At 39.9% G+C, this 22,870-nt stretch overlaps 3 protein-coding genes across 6 annotated transcripts; 1 reads left to right on the forward strand and 2 right to left on the reverse strand.

Annotated features, from left to right (window-relative positions):
- The first annotated feature begins 79 nt into the window (after nucleotides 1-79).
- On the forward strand, nucleotides 80-2,218 carry LOC125214140 (F-box protein FBW2-like). 2 transcript variants are annotated; one of them, XM_048115039.2, is made up of 3 exons: nucleotides 80-234; nucleotides 1,022-1,348; nucleotides 1,422-2,218. In XM_048115039.2, the coding sequence occupies exons 2-3, from the start codon at nucleotides 1,041-1,043 to the stop codon at nucleotides 2,086-2,088; spliced, it is 975 nt and encodes a 324-aa protein (XP_047970996.1). In that variant the 5' UTR covers nucleotides 80-234; nucleotides 1,022-1,040; the 3' UTR covers nucleotides 2,089-2,218. The 2 variants fall into 2 exon arrangements, with proteins under 2 accessions (XP_047970996.1, XP_047970998.1); XM_048115041.2 differs by lacking the exon at nucleotides 80-234 and adding an exon at nucleotides 249-443.
- A 40-nt stretch (nucleotides 2,219-2,258) lies between these two features.
- On the reverse strand, nucleotides 2,259-6,094 carry LOC125214139 (ATP synthase subunit B). 3 transcript variants are annotated; one of them, XM_048115037.2, is made up of 14 exons: nucleotides 5,932-6,094; nucleotides 5,720-5,785; nucleotides 5,590-5,635; nucleotides 5,255-5,370; nucleotides 4,983-5,084; nucleotides 4,703-4,771; nucleotides 4,515-4,618; nucleotides 4,314-4,395; nucleotides 3,990-4,082; nucleotides 3,564-3,628; nucleotides 3,398-3,410; nucleotides 3,197-3,277; nucleotides 2,943-3,051; nucleotides 2,259-2,729 (listed from the first exon to the last, which is right to left on the reverse strand). In XM_048115037.2, the coding sequence occupies exons 1-14, from the start codon at nucleotides 6,049-6,051 to the stop codon at nucleotides 2,626-2,628; spliced, it is 1,170 nt and encodes a 389-aa protein (XP_047970994.1). In that variant the 5' UTR covers nucleotides 6,052-6,094; the 3' UTR covers nucleotides 2,259-2,625. The 3 variants fall into 3 exon arrangements, with proteins under 3 accessions (XP_047970994.1, XP_047970995.1, XP_088924795.1); XM_048115038.2 differs by having other exon boundaries at nucleotides 5,720-5,852; nucleotides 5,932-6,049; XM_089068669.1 differs by lacking the exon at nucleotides 5,932-6,094 and having other exon boundaries at nucleotides 5,590-5,660; nucleotides 5,720-5,827.
- Nucleotides 6,095-14,624: 8,530 nt separating this feature from the next.
- Nucleotides 14,625-17,518, reverse strand: LOC125211294 (uncharacterized). The gene is made up of 3 exons (XM_048111025.2): nucleotides 16,790-17,518; nucleotides 15,836-15,946; nucleotides 14,625-15,183 (listed from the first exon to the last, which is right to left on the reverse strand). Exons 1-3 carry the CDS (start codon nucleotides 17,372-17,374, stop codon nucleotides 15,016-15,018), a joined length of 864 nt encoding a protein of 287 aa, XP_047966982.1. The 5' UTR covers nucleotides 17,375-17,518; the 3' UTR covers nucleotides 14,625-15,015.
- Nucleotides 17,519-22,870: the final 5,352 nt, after the last annotated feature.

The raw sequence follows: 22,870 nt of genomic DNA on the forward strand, positions 1-22,870 counted from the left end.
CTCCTATTTGACTGAACACTTTTGTTAAGAAAAATGGAAGAATCTTGATGTATATTTAGATGAATAAATACACAACACAAAGATACAAGAGTACGATATTGCTTTTGGTTCTCTTCTTGTTGTACACACTCACTTTCTCTCTCTGTCTCAGCAAGCTTATTGCTTTAGGTCCCTTCATTTCAGGCGGATAGCCGCTGTGTGTTTACAGATCCAAGACTACTACAAAAAGCTTTGGTAATTTTTTGCACCTCCTTTTCCCTCTCCTCTTTTTCCTTTCCTCTTTTTCTTTTTCTTTTGGGAGATGAGACACTCTCTAAAGTGTAAAGATCACATTTTTATCACTGCATTTCCATCTGTCGCCTTCTTTTTTTGCTCTTACAAGTTTCTTCTCTTCTCATGACCAACATTTCTCTCTCTCCCCCAAATTTTGGGTGGTCTTCTTGGTATTACATCTTTGCTTCTATTTTTTTGTGTGATAAGGTTGCCATGGTTTGTGGATTCTAGCTGTCTATTTTTCTTTCTACATGCTTTTTCTTGGGAATTTTTAGATGTATGAAGATGTGGGCTATTACATTCTGGTGCTTTTTTGTGTTGGGATTTTGCCATGAAGTAAAAAGTTTGTTTCTTTACATTTTTCTTTGTTTATGGGGGGAGGGATTACCCAAATATGAATTTTTGATGCTTAATTTTATGAAATTGAGTGTGGGGGAGAGTAGTCCAGATTGAATTGATTTGATTCTTGAAGGGTGAAAGAAATTTAGGCTTCCGAGTCTTGAATTGGATCCAAAGATAACTACTTTACACCTTATTTGAGTTGGGTTTCTTGGTTGAAGGAAACTTCCAAGTCCTGTAATTCACAACCAGCTTATAGCTTGATTTTAAAACACAATACAAAAATGGTGTCTTGATTCTAAAACCCAAGACAAAATGGAGACCAAATTCAAAAAAAAAATGGGGTCTTGATTCTGTAGTATTAGTTGTTTTGTACAACCTACCTTATATTTTATCCCCCAAATCACAGGAAAAGAATCTATATATAGATGGAGGAAGGTGAGGATTCAAGAAAATGGGATGAATTACTACCTGATGCATTAGGCCTAATATTCAAGAATCTTTCACTATATGAGGTTCTAACCGTTGTTCCAAGAGTTTGCAAATCGTGGGGACGAGCAGCCACGGGGCCTTACTGTTGGCAAGAGATCGACATTGAGGAATGGAGTCGAAACAGGAAGCCGGAGGTCGTGGATGGAATGCTCCGATTGCTGATAGCAAGAAGCTGTGGCTCTCTCCGAAAGCTCACCGTCTCTGGCCTCTCCTTGGACAAAACCCTCTTGTTCATAGCAGATCAGTGAGTGTTTTAAGTGTATTTCGTTTAGTTTTTCGACTCTTCATTGCTTAATTCGTGCGATTTTGGTTCCTAGTGGTCAATCTCTGCGGAGTTTGAGACTGCCGAGAAGCGAAATACACGACGCAGTAGTGGGGAAGGCTGCTGCAATGATGTGTGGTCTCACATTTGTGGATTTGAGCTACTGCATTAGTGTTGGAGCTGAAGGTCTTGAGGCATTAGGGAAGAACTGCAAGTCTCTGAGCAGCTTGAGGCGGATAATGCACCCATTGGAGGTGATCGAGAAGCTCTCCCAAGACGATGAGGCCCTGGCTATTGCTTCCACGATGCCCAAGCTCAAGAATCTCGAGATTGCATACTTGCTCGTGGACACAGCCAGTATCGTCGAAATTCTCAGCAACTGCAAGCACCTCGAGCTGCTGGACGTGCGCGGATGCTGGAACGTGAAGCTGGACGAGAAGTTTGTGAAGATGTTCCCCAAGTTGAAGGTGGTTGGGCCCCTCGTGGTAGACTGCTACGACATGAACGGATGGGACAACTGCTCGGACTACTCGGGCTCGTCCGGGTACCTGGCGTGGGACTTTGTGGCCGGCGATGACGACATTGATGACGATGACGAGGAGTATGGTGACATGCTTGATGACCTGTGGGGGGATGAGAACCTGATGGACGATGTCGAGATGTGGTTCTACGACGACGTGCACGCGGTGGATGCTGGCTACGATTGGCCACAGTCGCCTTGAGTGAGGTGTGTATGTGAATGTGATGGAGGTGTTTGTTGTGTGTGTGTGTGGTTGTGATAATACAAGTGAGGTTATAAATGTGTAATGAATTTGGGTTGTGTATGAATGGATGGTAATTGCAAGTTTCTAATGCCTACAGCATGAATCATTTGCAAAATGGTGTATATATATGATTGACTTGCTCAAAATGGTATTATAGGCAAATTCAATGCATATAATAATACTAATATATTACACTACACTAATATTTGTAATGAACAACTAATAAGAACAAATAAGCATATACCAAAATTTGGCAAAACCATGCTTCCAAATTCTTTTTCAAACAGAATCTGAAAGCCAATATATTTTGACACCAAAAATATGTGAAATCCAACATATTCGAACTATCTTCGTCTTAATCTCTCAACATTATCTTCGTCTTCCACAACATCACTAGCAAAGATAAATGTCTGTCTGCTGTGGCTAACGAACTTCGAATCCAGAGAGATGAAAGAAACCTGTTGTGCCACCATTTAGGAAAATCGAATCCACCATTTATGGAGCTTTAGATGAAACCACCCGTCTCCGGTATTCTGCTTCATTTCCAATAACTGGTGGAATGTGCCATGTTCCAAGAGAAGGGCCACATGTCTTCCCACCTGAACAATTTCAATTAACAATACATCTTTTGTATATATCCCAGAAAATAATGCACACTGTCATTTTGAAATGTCACACAAAATAATGCACACTTCTTCACTTTCAATTTTTTGGACAACTTTCCTTTATACTAACTTTCATTTAAACTTGTGTTGACCAAGGTGTGCACTATTTTGTGGGATGGAGAGTGTATATGTATCTCTGGACCTAACCTTCTCTTGTAGCTTCTTCACATCTTTCACGGTACTTCACTGACAGTTCTTCATCTAATGCTTTAAATAAGCGATCATACTTTTCTTCTGCTACAGATATGAATTTTGCCTGCACCAGCACATAAAAACAGGGAAATCAACATAACATTATGTTGATTTTCCTCTCTCTTCCTTTTTTGTGGGGGGGATGGGGGAGCGCAAGTGAAACTTAGTAAAAAAGGCTCTCAGTCGAAGAAATGTCAATATCGACTAACCAGCATGATTGGCGCTGCAGAAGCCCCGTAACAGTTTACAAACATGCGCAAAATGTTGAAACTATTCTCTGCAACGTCGTCCTACCAAATACAAAAAAAATTAAATGATAATATAACTAGTAGGGGAATACAATTTGTAGAAACTTATTTCCAAACACATAACCACCTAGCAAAAGTAAATAACAGCTAAAAGAGACTGACCTCATAATCAAACCTGTTGCAACATTTGGTTAACTCATGATGAGGTTTTATTGTTCCAACATGCACAAGAAATGGAAAAACTTTCATTAATCAATATATGGAACAGGCCATTTCTCCCACCGAGAGACGGACAAAACATAAGCATTTACAAAGAGATTTCACTTACAGATCATCAGCTATTTCAACAAGCAACTCTGAGATTGAGAGAAATTCCATATGCAGTTCGTTTACCTTCAAAACAGCTTTGAAGAAATTATGTCACTGAACTATAGCACACCTAGAGAACTCATTTTCTTTCTAATCAGAGAGAACGTATTTCTTCAATACATCGGACAAATAAAGAATCACTCAGTGATAAATACACAGCAAAGAGTATGATTGTTCGATAGCTCCTTAACAATCTGGTAACAGATGTCTAGGCTCATATAGCTTGCTTTGCTTCACTTTGATTCATGATGGATGACCAAAAATCAAAATGTGAGCCATGTGATTAATATGGAGTTTATATTAAAAGCCAATTGAAAAGACATTCCTACAAAAAAATGATAACAAAATATACCAAAGAAATGAGTGATGGCATCTAAGGGGATACCTTTTCTCCTCTTAGTTGATATAACAGAAGGTTCAGCACCCGATAATCGAAGGATTTCAGATGAATGGCCCTCGTCACATCCTCAATTGATATCTGTAAGTGCCGCATATCAGAAAAACCAATGTAAGGCAATGATCTCATATTGATAAACGAAAGATAAGCCATTATTGTTTTCTCAACTTGTTAAATACTAATAGTGAGCTGGACCACAATTTTCTCCAATAAGAAACAAAAGCATGGTGAGTGACGGTCATAAGAATCATTAGTGCTTCAAGTGCATTACGTAAGAAACCATTCGAATTCTCAATGATAGGATCAGTATACCTCCTTGTTTCTCGCCACTGCACAGCAAAGTTTTCTTTCCAGATGCCAATATTCTTCACCATATCTCAACTCTTCTTGAATCCTTATGTATATTGCAAATAAAAGTAATATTTCAACGACTTTCTCAACAGTCACATTTCCTGTAATAGAGAAGGAGAACTGAATATTTCATGAATTTGAGTGCCAACGGAAATGCTGAACCTTTCTGTCAGAAGCCCATGGCGTTCTAGTACACTAAAGAGTGGTTGAAATGGATTCCTTTTGAACGCATGTCCAGATTTTGCACATGGGTTTGGCTCATCGTCCTGAACTTCAGTCCAAAATTAAAACAGTCAAATAGATATTAATTTTGAAGTGATTAATCTTGGTAAGGATTTCTATTCTATCACCTCAAAGCCTGTAGGAGTTGGATCTTCACCCATTGGGATCTGTACGAGTTTCTCATTTAAGTCGTCCAACTAGACAAGAAACAAGTGAAATAGGAACAAAGGGATGAATTAGAATTAAGATTTGCATAGTTAAATTATTCATCTAAGCCCAAGCATGCATTTTAATAAAAAGAACGAGTTGAATAATAACTAGTAATGAAATAGTACATGTAAAAGCATTATGAAACTATTTACTTTTCACAGATTTAAAACTACAAAAGTTATAATATTCAACACTTACCTGATAAATATAACTTTCTGTGAACGAAAGCATAGGTAGATTCTTGAAAATAGATTGTGGCTGGTTTGCGTCCATTTTGTGAAACACAAAATATGATCGGCACTGTAGATTTCAATCAGAAATATATTGGCATTACTGATGATAAGATTCATATAAAAGTTGAAACAGAAATCTTGTGCAATGTCAGCTTTTAAGTGCCTGGCCGAAATTAAACAGCTTGATATAAAAAACTGGCTTCCATAATAATTTCAGTGAAGCAGAAGAATTCTTACAAAATCCTCAAGAGTTGAATTAGAACGTATCATTGCATCTACCCCAATTACAGGAACACCATAAGGGAGGCTCGGCACAGGATCCATATTTCTTTTATCATCATCACAATGAAGATCTGCAAAACCTCAGGCTCAGAATAACTATTTATACTGTAGAATTTATGTTCTGATACATATTACAAAAGCAAACCTCAGCATCAAATATTATACTAATCCTGATATATATTAATCCAATCAGCCAATAAGGCATAAGAGAGTAACATATGTTCTAATACATATTACATAATCAAACCTCAGCATCACATATTAGACAGCAACAGATGTTCTACAAGTACCTTTTTCATAGCGTTGCATTGCATCAGGGACGAGTAAATCCGTTATCTGGAGAGAGAGACGAGATGCATTTCTAGCATAATAGAGTTTAAAAAAAAAACAGAAAGCACAGTGAATAAACAATGTACAAACCTTTGAAATGTGATTAGAAATCAATTGGCACTTCAATGAGAGCTCAAGCTGACCACTTTGTTGCATCTTCAGCGCAATAGGAAATCAAATGACAGATGGAAACAATTACGAGAAAAATCGAAATCGAAACATGCTGTAAGCAATTGAAAAGACAAAATTAAGAAATTGAATAGCATCTGTAGACTGCAAATGAAATTGTGGAATTGGATTACGAGAAAAGAGGTGAAATCGGCGAGGAAGCGTTCAGCGTCGGGATTGGGATCGGAAACTCCAACAGAATGAAGCAAATGAATATTCGACTGAAGTTGTTCCAGCTTCTCTAACCCTTCCATTTTTACACTCTACACCACTCTCAACCACCTCAGCTCTCCTTCCTTTTTTATTCGCTCCTTTTTCATATTTTTAGAAATAGTAATCATTTTCCGAAAATTCCCAAAGCCTATGGCGTTTCCAATAATCCCTATATTGATTAGAGTTTTATAAGCTTAAATCAATTTTTTCAATTCTAGAGAAATTATATTGGAGTTATTTAAATAGTATCTTGGGTCTTTGAATCTTCCATTAGTCACTACTCACTAAAATCAGCTTAGAATAGTGCTAAGAGTGTCCATAATAGTTTGGCAAACTCCAAGGTAAGGCCACAATTTTTTGTCCACATGCATTAGAAAAACTTGTGCACCCCAAATCACATTATTTTATCATTGGTATATTTTAATTTAATTAAAATAAAAATTATTAGACTATAATAATTAGAAAAAAACACATATTTTAAAAAAATAAATTAAAACTAAATCGTCATTGCATTATAGATATGGGAAAATTATACAACGAAAATTATCGACATGCACACAAACAACACCGCGAGCGCGTATCACGATCTGCCCCCTCCCCTACGTGCCCAAATCTCTTCAACCAAATCGGTCTGGAGTGCCGTATGAGCTATTTCCCTCCGCATATTAGTGAACCGTTGAATCAAGTATTGCCTCCTGCTCCGCTTCCTCCTCAGCTTCCCGTTGCACCTCTTCAACCAGTGCATTAAACGCCCCATCAATCAATTGTTGATACTCCTCGTCGCTATCCATTTTTTGAAAGTGAAATAGAGAAAAATTTAGAAGAGTGGAGATTGGAATAGTGTGAAAATAATGAGATGAAGGGGTATATTTATAGAAAAAAATTTAAAATAAAATTGATTTCCGGCGCCGCAGGCAGCGCTACGACCCCACCCTCCACGCCGACTAGTCGGCCCACGCCCGTCCACACCCTAACATTTATGTTTCTTTTGGCCATGGAACACTATTTTGGATTCATAAGTATTCTTGCATTGAACTTGTCGTCACTTCTTTTTTTTTTGGATAATTAAATCAATTGTATTTCAAAACTAAGTATGTACAGAAACACACCTTGGGCATACCCAAGTGAGAAAGGGCCCCGAACAAGCCTCGGGAAACCCAACAAAGAAAACAAACGGGCAAGGCCCTTGATCCAAACTACAAAGAATCAACCATGGTACTATCTAAAGCAGTGGGCCTCGTTAAAACCTTTCGGGGCCAACAACCCCTAATGGGAAAAAAGACCTCGATAAGGAAAAAAGAGTACCCGTGATAGTACCATGTGGATCAAATCAAAATACCCTAGAGGGCAGGTGACATCTTGGCAACGGCTGGACGACAAGTCAAGTAAGATCAGGAACATGTTGGATAACTTGATCGTGAGGGAATTTAGCATAGAGGATGCTATAAACCGCTTTCTTGATCTGGAATAAAACTCGGACGCTATCAAACCTCTTTCCTATGATTGTGGCATTACATGCAAGCCAAATGATGTAAATAGTGGCCGCAAGCGCAATTCTCCCGGCCATGTGCACTATCCGTGATGGCCGTCTGTCCCTCATAAGCCATTTGATTGCGCTCTTGATAGTAGTGGGGCGTCTCCTAAGTCCAATCCATTCCCGAATATTGTCCCACACTTTCCAGCTTTCTCGGCATTTAAAGAACAAGTGGTTTGCACTTTCATCTTCCCTGGAGCAAAGACCACATGTAGCGTCAACATCTTCCCAAGTGATTCGGTCTCGGGTTGTCAGCCTGCCGCGCAAGGCAAGCCATCCAATGAACGAGTATTTAGGCGGTATGCTATCATGCCAGATATATTTTTCCCAGAAATGTTGTTCCTCCTTCGGCCGGAACCACTCATAAGCGGCCTTGGTGTCTGCCGTGGCACCCCATTGATTCAAGAGGGATTGCACCTCTTCTCTTGAGCTCCTCGCGATCATAGAATCTCTAATGGAAAAGACATGTTTGATAAGGGTTGAGTCTTCTTTAATTCTCGGTTGCCAATCCCAGAAATCCGCATCCTTGATTATTTCACTATGGATCCATTTGATCCATAGAGTATTCGCCTTGGCATGGATGTTCCATAAGATTTTCGCATGGAGGGTTGTATTCCAAGTACTAAGATCTCTGATTCCCAGGCCACCCTCATTCTTAGGTAAGCAGATGTCTTTCCAAGCGACCTTCGCATGCTTGGATCCCCACAAGAATTGTCGTGCGATCGTGACAATCCGTGATGTAACGTTATCAAGAATCGGGAACGCTTGGAGCCAGTAAGACTCGACCCCCTGCAAGCAAGATTTGATTAGTTCCAACCTACCCGCATAAGTGAGGGACTTACCATTCCACTTTTTCACTGTGGACGACATCTTCTCAATTAGGCTGGAATAATCCGCCGTTTTGAGCATTCGCGACGCCAGTGGGATACCAAGGTATTTGACTGGAAGATGCACGACCGTGTAGCCAAAGATGTTGATGATATGTGCCTTAGTTGCTTCCATCATCGTCCCTGCAAGGAAAAGATTAGATTTGCCCTGGTTGACCTCAAGCCCCGAGCACGCCGAGAACTCCCCAGGTGAGTCGGCCAACACCTGCATTGAGTAGTTATCCCCTCTTCCAAAAAGCATAAGGTCATTTGCAAAAGCGAGGTGAGTAATGCGAAGCCTAGCACAGCCCGGGTGGAAGTTAAACCCCACCCCCCTTGAGTGCGAAAGGAAAGTAAGCGGGAAAAGTATTCCATGCAGAGAATAAAGAGAGACGGGGACATAGGGTCACCTTGCCTTAGCCCCCGTTTACCTGGAATAAACCCATGCGGACTGCCATTGATCATTATCGAATAGGTTGGTGAAGTCACACATTCCATGACCCGTTCCACAAAAATGGGGTGGAAATTTGGGCCTAGAAGGACATCCTCTAGGAAGTCCCAGCAGATGGTGTCGTAGGCCTTCCTTAAGTCGATCTTCACTATGCATCGCGGGACAGTCCTAGCTCTATCATATCTCCTCATAAGTTCCGTGACTAGGTGGATGTTATCTATGATGTTGCGTCCCGGGACAAAAGCAGATTGTGCCTGATTCACAAGCTTAGGCAGCAAGGTTTCCATTCTCCTCGAAAGGATTTTGGTTATGATTTTATAAAACACATTACAACAGGCAATAGGACGGAAATCACTTACCTGAGGGTTACTTACCGTCTTCGGGATGAGGGCTATCGCCGTGGTGTTGAAGCTCTTTAGTAGGTGTCCAGATTCGAAGAATTCCGAGACAGCCTCAATGATATCCAAACCTAGCGTTGCCCAATTCTTTTTGAAGAAGGCAGAGGAGTAGCCATCCGACCCAGGCGCCTTATCATCCTTGATAGCAAAAAGAACACTCTTGATTTCCTCATTAGTGATCGGCAAGATTAGTCTGTTTGACTCTTCTTCATCAAGCACATAGCCGTTTCGGATTACATCCGGCAACAGTGGGGATGCGTGCTTAGGGACTCCAAAGAGGCCCTTGTAAAAGTGCACAAAACTACCGGCAATCTCGGCTTGGTCCTCCATAAGCGATCCATCCGGTTTACACAAAAACGAGATTGTGTTTCTAGTGTTGTTTGTGCGGACCATGGCATGGAAGAAGGCTGTGTTTCGGTCACATAAGAGTCGATGCTTTAGGCCCGCCTTTTGGCTGAAGAAGCTTTTCTCCGAGATGACTAAGAATTCGACCTTCTTCTTGAGAATCTTAATCTGGTCTTGGAGCACCAAATTTGTCGTCTCTGTGTCAGCTCGGATTTGAAGATCTTCAAGCTGTTTAGTAGCCTCTTGTGCTCTACTTGAGATGTTGCTGAACTCCCGAAAATTGAAGGCCTTTAGAACATGTTTAAACGCCTTACCCCTTTGAAAAAGGGCAAATTGTCTAGAGCCAACAACTTGGATCCTCCAATTCTCCTTAAGGGTCCTCTCAAATTCATCATGATCCATCCAATAATTGAAGAACTTGAAGGGTTTTGGTGAAGCCCGGATATCCGCATAGATTTTTGTTACAACAGGAGAATGGTCCGTCTGGAAGCCTGACGGAAGGAACTTTGTGTTCGCAATGTATCCCGCGTCAAGCCACTCCTGGTTCACCATAGCGCGGTCAATCTTGCTAAAGACATGACCATTCTTCCACGTGAAGGCGCAGCCCGTAGAGGCCACATCTTGCAAACCCAAAATGGCACAGGCTTGTATCGGCCCATCCATCTTGCGGTTTTCTGGTTTCTGAATTCCACGTCGCTCATCTACGTGTATCACTGCATTAAAGTCCCCACTCACCAGATATGGCAATCCCTGCAAAGCAAAATCTACTATCGAGTCCCAAAGGGATTGTCGTGTTTCGGGTGAGTGTAAACTATAAACAAGAGAAAAAAGAAAAGAGTTTCTAGAGCGAACACACCTGATTCGGGTATGAATGGCCTGTTGCTCCAGTGTGTTTACATCTAGAACCGTCGTTTGAGGATTCCAAAGTAGTAATAACCTGCAAGTTCCATTTCTATCCGCAAGAACAAAAGTGAACTTCCAAGAAGGAAAATACCTGGCCATGAAAGCTTCCACGTTGGGCCTTTGCATCTTTGTCTCAACAAGACCCATGACATCCACACGATTCCTCCTAATCTGCTCTGCAACAACTGGTTGGCGTTCCGGTGGCTGCATTCCCCTGACATTCCAGGTTGTGATGATCATTAAGGAGGCGGGATGAAGTCGGACACACTCAGCGGGCGGTTGTTACAAGAAAGGTTTCGCTTGTTTTTCCCAATCTTTTTCTTGACTGTGGATCCACTTGCTTCCTCCCTCCTCCGGCCTCGACTTTTCGACCGGTGCCGAACACTAGGCGGGCTGGGTGCATTCCCTCGGCTCCCTGCGTGGTCCCCTGGTTCGGTCACCGGCATATCAGCCTCCTGCTGCAACTCCGCATCCAGACTCTTAGCCACAACTTCGCCTTGGGGCTCGGTAGCAGTAACAGTTCCCCCCCATGTCTCGGCATCGATAGGGTCCTGTTTTTGACCCTGGACTCCACCTGATTTGTTCTTCTTTTTTCCAGAGCTAGCAGCTACGGCATCAGCAAGGAGAGGGTATTCAATGGGGTCGACCCCGGATCATGTTTCCCCTCTCACTGTAACATTCATCTCTGGGCCGTTTAGGCCTATAATGTGGTTAATTTCATCTATGCCTTCACATTCCGAATCTTCCACTCGTACATCATCCATGTTTTCATCAATAGCAGCAGGGCCCTTGTCCTTTTGCACTGCGTCCAACGTGGAAGCATTCTCTATCATGTTGTTGCTCGGCTCCGGGTTAGTGTCTTGAAGGGCCTGGAATCTATTTCCCAACAGAGGCTCTGTACTTGTTGAAGGGACATCTCCCTTGTAACCATTGGTTTAGTTCTTTCCTGATGGTTTCCATACGACATGGGTGGCTATCATGTTGTTCTGGGTGATTAGTCTGCTATTTGCTGATCCACACACCGTTGTATCTCTTCCGCGGCTTGGGTCCCTACTTTTCCCACTGGTGCGGGGTTTGGAGATCTCGCGCTTTCTGTTCTCCATTCTAAGTCTTTCTCTTTCTGCTGGGCTGGGACATCCCAATGTTGCGTGTCCGAACACATGGCACGTGTGGCATATCTTCGGCAGATGCTCGAATATTATCCTTTGGTGTAGAGAGGAACCGTCGGGTAGAACCAACTCGATGCTATCTCTGGGATCCTTCTGCATATCAAGGATGATTTGTACCCGAGGTCCGTCTAGAGATTGTCTTCGGATGGTGGTTTGGTCTACCGCCACAGGCATGCCGATGGAAGAAGCGATCTTCTCCACAACTGGTCTCAGCCATAGCGTTAGTGGTAGGTCTAGGATGCGGATCCAGACCGGTACTTGAAGCTTGACATTATCCTGGAGATTGAAATTTGCAGGTGTCGGTTCAAGGATAAGTGGCACTCCAAAGACAGCGTAAGGGCCCTTGTTTCGAACTTTTTCCAGATCCGCATACGTCTTGAAACCGAACAAAATCCATCCTTTGTTGTGATAGGCAACGTTAGTTGGTATCCCCCAACGTTGCACCAAATTATAAACCGCAGGCTTCCCGGGAATCTTTCTGCAAATTTTCCACACAACGACGGACCCCACCCTACCCGAATGGGTAGAATATCATTTTGAGTTAGTGAAATAGAAGAGGTGTCGGTGGATATACCTTCGACCGGGATCAGAGTGCATGCTGCAAGGCTTGAGTCCGGCTTCGTTGATTGAGTTTCAGCTAACCACGCACAATTACTCTTTAGTTGAAGCTGATCATCAACTTCACTCATTAGTTCCTCTTCCGTCTTGGGCCGGGCGACACCATTCTCCGTGGATTGAAGGGAGATCTTGAATAGCTCAACTAGAGAGGCTAAGTTGTATTGCGCTCCACCCACTTTGCAGAGATGGGTGAAGTATTTATGCTTCCTCGTCGAGGACGAAGGATCCATAATCAGAGAACACAAATCTGCTCAACTAAAACCAATATCCTATGTCCAATCTTTGATAAACAAAGTTGAAGGATACTAGGGAACAAATTAAAGAGCAGAAGAACAAAAAACACTACAAAAATAAAAGAAAGCAAAAAATGGGAAAGCTAGGGTTACCGTCCGTGTTGCCCTAGATAAACCGACCTCTCTTGATCTGGAAACGTCACCACCACCGGCGGCATACCTCTGAAGAGAGCGCTGAACTTAGGGTGTGAGGGGTTACCTTAGTTCTAACATACACAGGTCATCTCTTATTCGGTTATCCTGTCATTACTCTACCTCTTAGATATCTTTTCAAGAATGCTTAAGATTTAAATACTCAACGTCTTATCACTTTCATATAATAACCCTCAATTTCTCTATGCATAACATGCGAATAATAGAAATCTTTTGAATGTTGCAACTACATTCGTATAGCTTTGTTGTTTAATTGAACCTAAATTATGAGATTTACAATCATATGATGTGGGATATCACTATAATCCTCTTTAAATAACGGCTTTTCTTCATTCTTTGTACTAGTAGTACATTATGTATATATATGAAAGGATTATTTGCCTACAAATATATGAACTTTCAATTTTTCCTATTATTCATCTAAGATTTTTATTTTGAATTTAAATATATGAACTTTGGACTTTTCTGATTTTTTCCTAAAATATACCTTCTCCGTCCACCATTAAAAGTCCCCTTTTTTGGCGGCACAGATTTTAAGAAATGTTAAGAAAAGTGAGAGCAAAAATGTTAGTTGAATATAGGTTCCACTTGTATATAATAGTTTTAAATGAAATGTGAGTGGAATGAGTTAGTAGAATATGAGACCCTATTGCCATTTATAGTAAAGTGAATCGGGACTCTTATTCACAGACGGACTAAAATAGAAAAACGAGACTCCTATTCACGGACGGAGAGTGTAACTTTTCCCCAAATTAAAACTGATGTTTTCACCGAAAAGTGCTAAAATGGCAGAAACGCCGATAATCAAAACAACGTCGTTTATAGTGAAATGAGGTAATTTGCTTGTAAATACGCCCATTTGAGATATTCTACATTTTCTCCTTGAACTTTTGAAACTTTTTGATATTTCCCTAAATCGAATGAAACTTTCTAGTATTTCCCAAAACTTTTTAGCTAAATTCAATGTCTCTACGTTCCTTGCAATATATCATAAATTTTTTTTAAACATATTGATACCCAAAAGGATTGGCATGACAAATCATGCAAGTCGGTTTGTTGTCATGTCCATACAACCCGATAAGCCCAAACTCACACACAAACCAACCCACTTCATTCTAACACAAATACTGACAAATAAATTAGCAACACGATAACAATATGATAACAACCCCATACGATAGCCATAGAAAGTCTATATAATTTTTATGATAATAGACTACATAACCCAAAACGACACAATAAACAAACAAATGAGACTTAATACCACCCAGTGGCGGACCTGTGGGGGACCCATGGAACCACCCAGTATGCTTCTTTCTTAGCCTTTAGAGCAGAGAGTGGTGAGAGTTCGATTCCCAACTGGGGCAGTTTATTTGTTTTCCATTGAACTTTTTGATTAAGAATTTATTCACTCCTGTTTACTGATTCTTCTTATATCTATAAATGCCCTTATTTGACTTGAGTTTGATTCTTACAACAATTTTATTTTTTAATTAAAGATTTGAGAGTTCGATTATCACTATAAGAATAATTACTATATTTTCTTTCATTTTACAATAATTTATCTATTTTATATTTTGTCTTTCTATTTATATCACTTTTTCATTTTAATTGTTATATTGCTAATATTAAGAATTCAGTTTAAATCTTTCTCTTCTTCAATAATTTATGTTTTATTTTATGTATATTTTAAAAACTCTCTTTTCCAACATATGAAGTTGGGTTTTTTTTTACGTTGACGTTGCATTTATCAACAATCACTTTACATTGGTTTGCTTAGTCATCGGCGCTAATAAATAACACCGTACTAAGAACATTGGTTTGGAACCCCCATCGTAAAAATCCTGCGTCCGCCACTGATACCACCTATTAATTTTATGCTAATTTCGTATTCAGAGTCCAAAATTATCACCCCTTAAAAGATCTACCAAAATTTCAATTTTTCCAAGAAAATGCTTACAAATATGTTATCTTAAAAATGCTAAGTGAAACTCATTCGTGCTCGCTCTCAAGTCACAACTTCTATCTCGTAGTCACAATTATTACGGCTAAAATTGCCACAAAAATGATTTCCAAAATCTACAAACAAAACTAACATAACTCATGTTTTTGGAACAATTTGGTGGCAAAGGCGACGTATTTCTGCTCAGCCACCAAACTCGAACGCGGCTGGAGTCCTGGTTCACCTGCAGCTGAACCAAGGTGCTCGTCGTCTCTGCAGCTCTCCGCATCAAAAAGAGGTTGAGGATGAAGTCGCAAGTGTTTCTGTCAGAATCTACGGGATGTCGTTGTTGCTTTCTTTCTGCCACACCATTGTTTCGATCTGGTTGATTGGAGCCTCGGGTGCTTTCGGATCTTGGGTTTTTACGCGTTTGGCGCTGTCCCACAATTTCCCGGCTTTCCCAATTGCAAGAATGAGCTCGAGCTGTTTTTGCTGCTGCTCCTACATGAAACTCAGACGAAGAATCGGAGTAAGATTCAGATATCTATGAATTAGTAAACCATCTAAATGAATAACTATTCAAATCATTACATTTCTTCCAAATATGCAAAGGAAATTAGATGAGGCATCTACTACATTAAACAGTTTATCATTAATTGGAAATCTATGCTAGAATGCATACTTTACATACAAAAAAGTACTCAGAAAATTTAGGCTGAAATTCCAACACGGCTAAAAAGTATCCAAGACCGATGCAAAGACAGCACAAACACAACCGTGAAGTGGTAAAGCAAACCAAAAGGCATATTATAGTCTTATGATGCTCTCTCTTCCAAGATTGCAACAGGGGGCGAGGAGGGTTTTGATTTTCAACAACGTTACACGTACTTTGTGCAGAAATTACCAGCGTAGCCCTTTTAAAAGATTAAATATAACCAATCCAAGTGAAATTGCAGAGAACGAAGAGGAGACGGGAGCATTTTCTTCTGCCTTTATCATTTCCATTGATAATGAGAGCTAAACGGAGACCAAAAAAAAAAGAGTTCTTTTTTCTTGCATTTTGCTGCTTGGCCGGTGATGATAATGGTAGTATAAGGCTTTAGTTTAATGATCAACATATCTAAGGTTAAAATTCAATAAAAAATATAGATACCTGCATAGAAAGTAGAACCTTCTGGATTTCACCTAGCTCCTTCTCCAAAACGTCACTTTCTGCAGCCAATGCTTGGGTGGCCTGGGAGTTTTTCTGGACCAACAATGCTGTCTGATACAAAATGCAACAAGTTTTTGAATCAAAACCGAAAAAAAAACTTCATTTGATTTAATAACCAATTTAGAAAACACGCAAACACACAATAACAACACTCTCCAAAAGTGAGAGCAGCACCTTCATAAATACACATAAACGAACCAATGCAGGAACGAACTTTTGGGCAAGTTTTTGACAGCACAATCATCAATCAAGAATCGACCACTGGTATGAAGTCAATATTGTCGGACAAGAATGCACATTGTACATCATACTCGAACAACCATTCCCAATCAATCTAAACGCATCAAGAGTGCCCAAGTAAAAGCAACAAAGATTATATATACAACTAATATCTTAAGCACTAACCTTCATATCACTCAAACAAAAAGGGCATTCTAACAGTATATGCAGCTTTCTAGTTACTAAGCTTCATCTACTAGCATTCACCTATCAAGAATCACTCCAACCCATTCAAATTTACTTATTCGTAAGCACATTATCTAAGATGGTAGCCAATCAATCTGACAACTTTTTCGCCCTCCTTACAATGGATGCACAAACAGCTAGAAAGCCTCATTCAGTCAAGAGTCGAAAACATGACTTATCATCCTAAGTGCTACAAATTTGTCTACTTTCCAAATGCTACCAAGGAAGAAATACTTCAATTGAAAAATTTTGAGTTATGGAGTGGGTCATTCTGTATGGTTTCGACAGAAATTGGTTTATCGAACCAATTTTCGTGCGTTTTTTTGCTCTTCGCACTCAATTCGTGCTTTAATTTGCAACGAAAATCGAGCAAATACACTATGCTATCAACAATTCAACATCATGATCCAAGCAATAACAAGAAATCACCTCAGCAATGGGCTCCTTGAGAGCTTTCCGATTGAGCCGGAAGCGAATCCCGAGCTTCTCGAGCCGCCTCGCCAGAGCCTGAACGATTGTGGCGACGGCGCGCGAATCCTCTTCCAATTTCTCCACCCTCTCCAGCAAATTAGCCGGCCCTGCGGAGACCCCAACGCCGCAAGTCCTCCTCCACTGGCGGCGCCGTATCGCCGCCCCGGCAGCCAATCCAGTCACGAGAACCACACACTGCCACGCCAAAACCCTGGTCCCCAAACCGGGGCCCATCTGCAGCCCGCATCTGACTGCGGCATAAACGCAAACAGCTGCGGAGGATGAGAGGCTGACGAACTCTACGAGGGAGAGAAGGGCGTCGAGGCCGTCGGCGTTGGGTTGCTGCTGCTGTGAGGGTTCTTGGAATGAATCGGTGATTCTTGCGGCGGCGAAAAGGCGGGTGGAGATGTTTTGATTGGGGAAATGGGACCTCGAATTTGGGGGCGGAAATGTGAATTTGGGGAAATTGGAGAAATGGGTTTGGGGGGATTGGAATTGGGTGGGATTATTGCTTGTGAAGATGGTGTGAAGTGTGAGCGCCATTGGTGTCACTCAAGTGGAGAATTGCATTACTTTGAAAGAGGGAGTGGACTTCAGCTCGATGATTTCTACCAACTCAACCGCGAATATATACTGCATTTTTCTACTATTTCTTTCTTCATTGCTATCCTCGCTGCAGATTGCCAGACAATTGTAAAGTTGGGGAAGTGTTAGGGTGTCACTGCCTTTTAAAATAATATCATACTAATCATTTCTAGCCAATAATTTATATACGTGGACGAATAATAAGCTGTCACGTAGCAAAAATAAAAATAAAAATCTGAAAAAGACGGCCAACAATATTATGTACACTATACATCAATTTTTCTTGGCCAACAATATCCAACACGCTATACAACAATCTATAGATTGTTGTGTAGCGTTTATAATATTGTTGTATAAGTGGTGTCAAGGTGTCACTTTAAGAGGGTTGTCATTTTAACACAAACCTATAAAGTAATTTAATAATAAAATGTGAGTGAGATAAAGTTAGTAGAATGTATGGCCAATGACCAAAAATAGTAAAAAACAAATACTCCATCCGTTCCATAGTAATAGAGTCATTTTACCATTTTGGTACGTTTCATAGTAATAGAGTCATTTCCATTTTTAGTAAAAGTCAACACATTTTTTCCATATATTTACTTTACTCTCTCTTACTTTTTCTCATTTCATCTCTCTACCTTTTTCATTTTCCACTTTACTCTCCTTTTACTTAACTCACCTAACACAATTTTTCTTAATTTCCGTGCCGAAAAGAAACGCCTCCATTACTATGGAACGGAGGGAGTACAAAATAGGAAGTTTATTGGTGGATGGAGGGAGTACTATGTTGTAGATGCCCTAAATTGCATCGGTGCTACGGCAAGAGCATGTCCGTGCTCGCCGCTGCGCTCTTGCCGACAGCACGGACGTGCTCTTGCTGAAGAGCACCACCGTGCTAATGGCAAAAGCACGAGCAACAGACGTGGCATGCTCTGGTTGGCCAACGACAATGCTGTTGGTTTATCATTTTTTTAAAATTAAAAAAAACTGAAAAATTCAAATTTAATAAAAAAAATATTTTTCCATTTCCCAATAAAATATATCCATTCTTTTCCACTTTTAATTTATTTTTTCATTATTTTTACCCCAAAATTCACACTTTTATGTATAAATACCCTCATTTCAACACAAAAAATCAAACTACATCAAACAACTCTCTCAATCTCAATTTTTAGGATTTTAATTATGTACTAATTTTTAATTTTTTGGTAATTTGTAATAGTATTTCGGGTATTTTGAATGCATTTTAATATGTGGAAATGTTTTTAGTAATTGAAGTATTTAAAGTGAATACTAGAATGATAGCCCCTTAATGGTATAAGAGCATGCTCTTGCGGAAGAGCATGAATGTGAGGGTTGTGCTTTTGCGGAAGAGTAAGGAATTAAAAATGAATAAACGTGGCCCGGGCCCACATCCATGCTCTTTGGCAAGAGCATGGATGGGGATGCTCTAACTCTCGAGTCTATTTTCTTTCGAGAAAAATAATTACTCCCTCTGTCCTATTAAAAGTGAGACGTATTCATTTTTAGAACGTCTCACTATAGGTGAGATATTTCATTTTATGGTAAAAAGCAACACTCTATTTCTCTCTTACTTTCTCATCTCTCATACTTATTCTCCCAACTTTTTTTACACTTCTAAAAGTATGTGCCCAAAAGAAATGTCTCACATGTAATGGGACGGAGGGAGTATTTATATCATAATATTTGATTGAATTCATCAGTCTTATATGAGTAGCTTTCATGACACTTATTTTTCATTGAAATTGGCGATAGAGTAGAAGTGAATTTTCCCCCGTAGACAAATCAAGAGTACTTCAAACGTAGTTGTCTAAGTAGACTTGAAATAACTACATTTCTATCTTTTCAATCAACTTTAGAGGTTTTATTCTTATGAGTCGTTTAGTTTCACATAGATAAGGATTCATAACCATGTTAAATCCTTTGTTTGTTTGCCATTTTGGTCTAGTTCAAAGCCCGTGTTTTCCAACTGAGGCCTGAACTGTTGACCCAGTTCCATCAAGTTTCGTATCTAACTCCATATCCAATTGAGTTAACTGTCCTCGATTTCTGTGACCAATAATTCAATTTTTCCGTTTTGCCCCTCTCTCATTTTCTAATTTCAAATTGAATCAAATTCAATTTGACTTCAATGAAGAAAACCATACTCCACAAGCTTCCCATAAACAATAGTTAGAACACTTTGTATCTGCCGTAACACCCTTTTTCTCACATATTTGTTGAAGTTGTGTTATCTCACTTGTAAATGTCACGGTAGTGTACATACATGCTTGTTGTAGAGGTAGTTTGTGAGATTCGTTTTGTTGATAACAACAGTTTTTTCCCTTTGTTTTATGTGCGGAAAATTTAACGCGTCATTTCTGAAATTTTTTCATTTATGGCACCTTCATTATCTACCTCCACAGTGATACAACCCCACGTGGAGGCCTCATGACGAGATCCATGGCGAGGCGGCTGCGGGAGGATCTCTCTACTTTTGTGCAAAAGGCCATGCTGGAGGAGTCCATGAAGAACGAGGAGCTCGCGATGAGGAACGTGTTGAAAAATGAAGGAGGAGGGGTTCCAACCGACCGGGTGGGATTTGACACACCAAACCACCCGGCTGGGTACAACTCTCTGGAAGAGTCGCGTTCAAGTTCCACCCGGCCGGGTAGCCTCATCTCCACCCGCCCGAGTGCTTCGTCGAAGGCATGAAGAAACCAGGGGCTTTCACCCGGCCGGGTGATTTAGCACCCTAATATTCACCCGGCCGGGTAGAGTGATGCAGGATATATTGTGTGGGCCTTTTTCTTGGGATTTGGGCCTAAACTATAAATACCCCCTTTTCCATTTTATTCCTCAGTTTTTGCTGAAATCATATGCTTGAAAGATTTGTTCCTCTTGAAGAGGTTTTTCATCTAATTCATAGATTTAGGTTGCTTGGTTCATCAATTCCTAGTGAAGTATGGATCAAGTTAAAGTATGCTTTGAGGATTGTGGTTTCCTTGAAGATCTAGCCATGAACGCATGTTAGTTATGTTGTAAGTGCCTTAGCATACCTCAACAATGACTTTGTATTCCAATTTTCACTCTATCCAATGTTAATCCTTCTTGTTCATCTAAGATTCATTAATTCTTGTTAGGTCTATGTTTTTGCCTTTATTTATCTTGATAAATTGAAAACCTATTTCACCAAAAAAATAGTTGATCAAGCATCTATCATTGGGTTTTTCCTTGGGTTATTGGATCATGAATTGCATAGATCTATATCACACAACCATTTACGTTTTGTTAGAAGATATAATGAACATTTTCCATTACAAAGTAGCATACTTTTGCATTTCTATTTGAAGCACAATACGCATATGGGTAGACGTCATAGGAGGCAGTTTATTGGGCATTATTCACTTATAAATCGAATTCCACCACATGTCCAACATATGAACCGCCTTGTATCCATGAGCGACATTGATTGCTTAGTGAACCTCCGTTTCGATAGGAATACATTTGAGTGATTGTGTGTTCTTCTAAAGGAAGTGGGGGAGGGGAGTTGAGAAATAGTAGGTATGTATACGTTGAGGAGCAAGTTGCAATGTTTTAGGGGGATACTCTTCCACCACAAAAAAAGCGGATAATAAGTTTCACCTTCAAGCGGTCGGGTGAAACTATTTCACATTACGTGCATCTTGTTCTATTAGTTGTTATCAAACTACACACCAATTTTTTCCTAAACCAGAACCTGTCACGGATGATAATGATGACCCAAGGTGGAAATATTTTAAGGTACTATGTTCACTACAAGGATAATATAGTTTAATAATGCACGAAGAACAATGCTAAATGTATCCACTTCTATCGTACAATCATCTTTTTGTTTTTACTAGTAATGATGCGTAGGGGGTGTATTGGAGCCTTAGACGAGACGTATATCAACGCCCTTGTCGGCAACATGGACAAGCCACGTTACTGCAATCGAAAAGGACAAATTGCAACTAACACCCTTGTTGTTTGTGACCGCATAATTAGATTCACGTTTTTTTACCTGGGTGGGAAGGCTCAGCCGGTTATGCTCGAGTGCTTCGAGATGCGGTCACCAGAGAAGATGGTCTGAAGGTTCGTAAAGGTTGTCATGTGTCTCGAAGTACTCGAGTGTTCCAAGTGGACTCTAGTATGTCACACATCGACTAAGTGGAGCCAACATTTGATTGGATTATAGTATGTTTCCTAATGTTATGGTGACATAATTTTAAATGTGTATTTCCTCGTGTTATGGACAATAATCTTCTGCTCCATTGCATTAGTCTAGGAGTTTGTTTTTTTAGCATAATTTCGATTCTTGTTAAACAAATTTTAGTTCGTTTATTATATGTTGTGTGTGGACTGGGCCTCGTTTTATTTGTTATGCAGCGTGGGAATGTAGAAATCAACTGAAGACGGTGAGCTCTTACCAAACTGCATTTTTGGTTGGGGGAAGATGAGGTTATTTTGTGCAGGGAATGAAGCCAAACACAATGGTCTTTTTTACAAATGTCCAACAAATATCAAACATTCTAGATCGTGGTGTGACGATTTTCATAGTAGACTTGACGATGATCGTATCCGGAATTTTGTCTTAAATCAAGAATACTGGCCGGATAAAATTGCTGGCGTCATGGTGACTTCCAAGGAAAAAAGGGTGTTCTCTAGTGAAGTAGGTAGTGGATCATGCTATCGATGTCGGACAGAGGCAAAGATGAACATCGTTTTGGCTTTTCATTGGGATAATGCTATTTATTTTGAGTGTTGTAGTTGAGATCATGTTCTAGCTTCTAGGGTCCTCTGGATCAATTGAAAAAAAACTTATGGACATATGAACTAGATGTCAAGTATGTAAATTTTGTTAACACTTGGTTGTATTTGTACTTCTTTTGTCCGTGTGCCTAGGTTAAATGCTTGATTTTTAGCAAAGGTTATGAAGTTTAACATGTTGTTGAAATTGATGTATTTGAGAGAGTTCAGTTCATATATTTCAATCACTTACCGGTTATGCTCTACAATTTGGATATATTAGTCTTGCTATTTTTTTCCCATTTCAGATATTTGTTATTGCTACAAAATTTAGTCGAGATTTCACTAGAAATGTTTTTTTTGTATGAGATTTATGTATTATATGGTTGCAATTACGGCGTTGTTACATTTTCTTTTGCTACGGGTAGTACAATTGAAGGTTGTGGGAGAGTTGTGGAAGGATATGGGTGAAATCAGCAACTGAGTTGGAGCTTTGAGAGAGTCTTTTAGCTCTTAGATTAATGTTGATTCAAAGTAAATAAGACTCATCTTTGTGTGCTACATGGTGAAAAAGAAACAGGCTACCCAACTTTTTATTTTTGTTTGGATTTTGAAATCTATTAATTATACTAAAATGAAACATATTCTATATTAAAAAAATTTCAAATTGCGTATCAATATTTTCTG

Source organism: Salvia hispanica, chromosome 3, assembly GCF_029641045.1.
Source record: "Salvia hispanica isolate PSC_SH4W2 chromosome 3, Shi_PSC_v1, whole genome shotgun sequence".
Taxonomy (NCBI): domain Eukaryota; kingdom Viridiplantae; phylum Streptophyta; class Magnoliopsida; order Lamiales; family Lamiaceae; genus Salvia; species Salvia hispanica.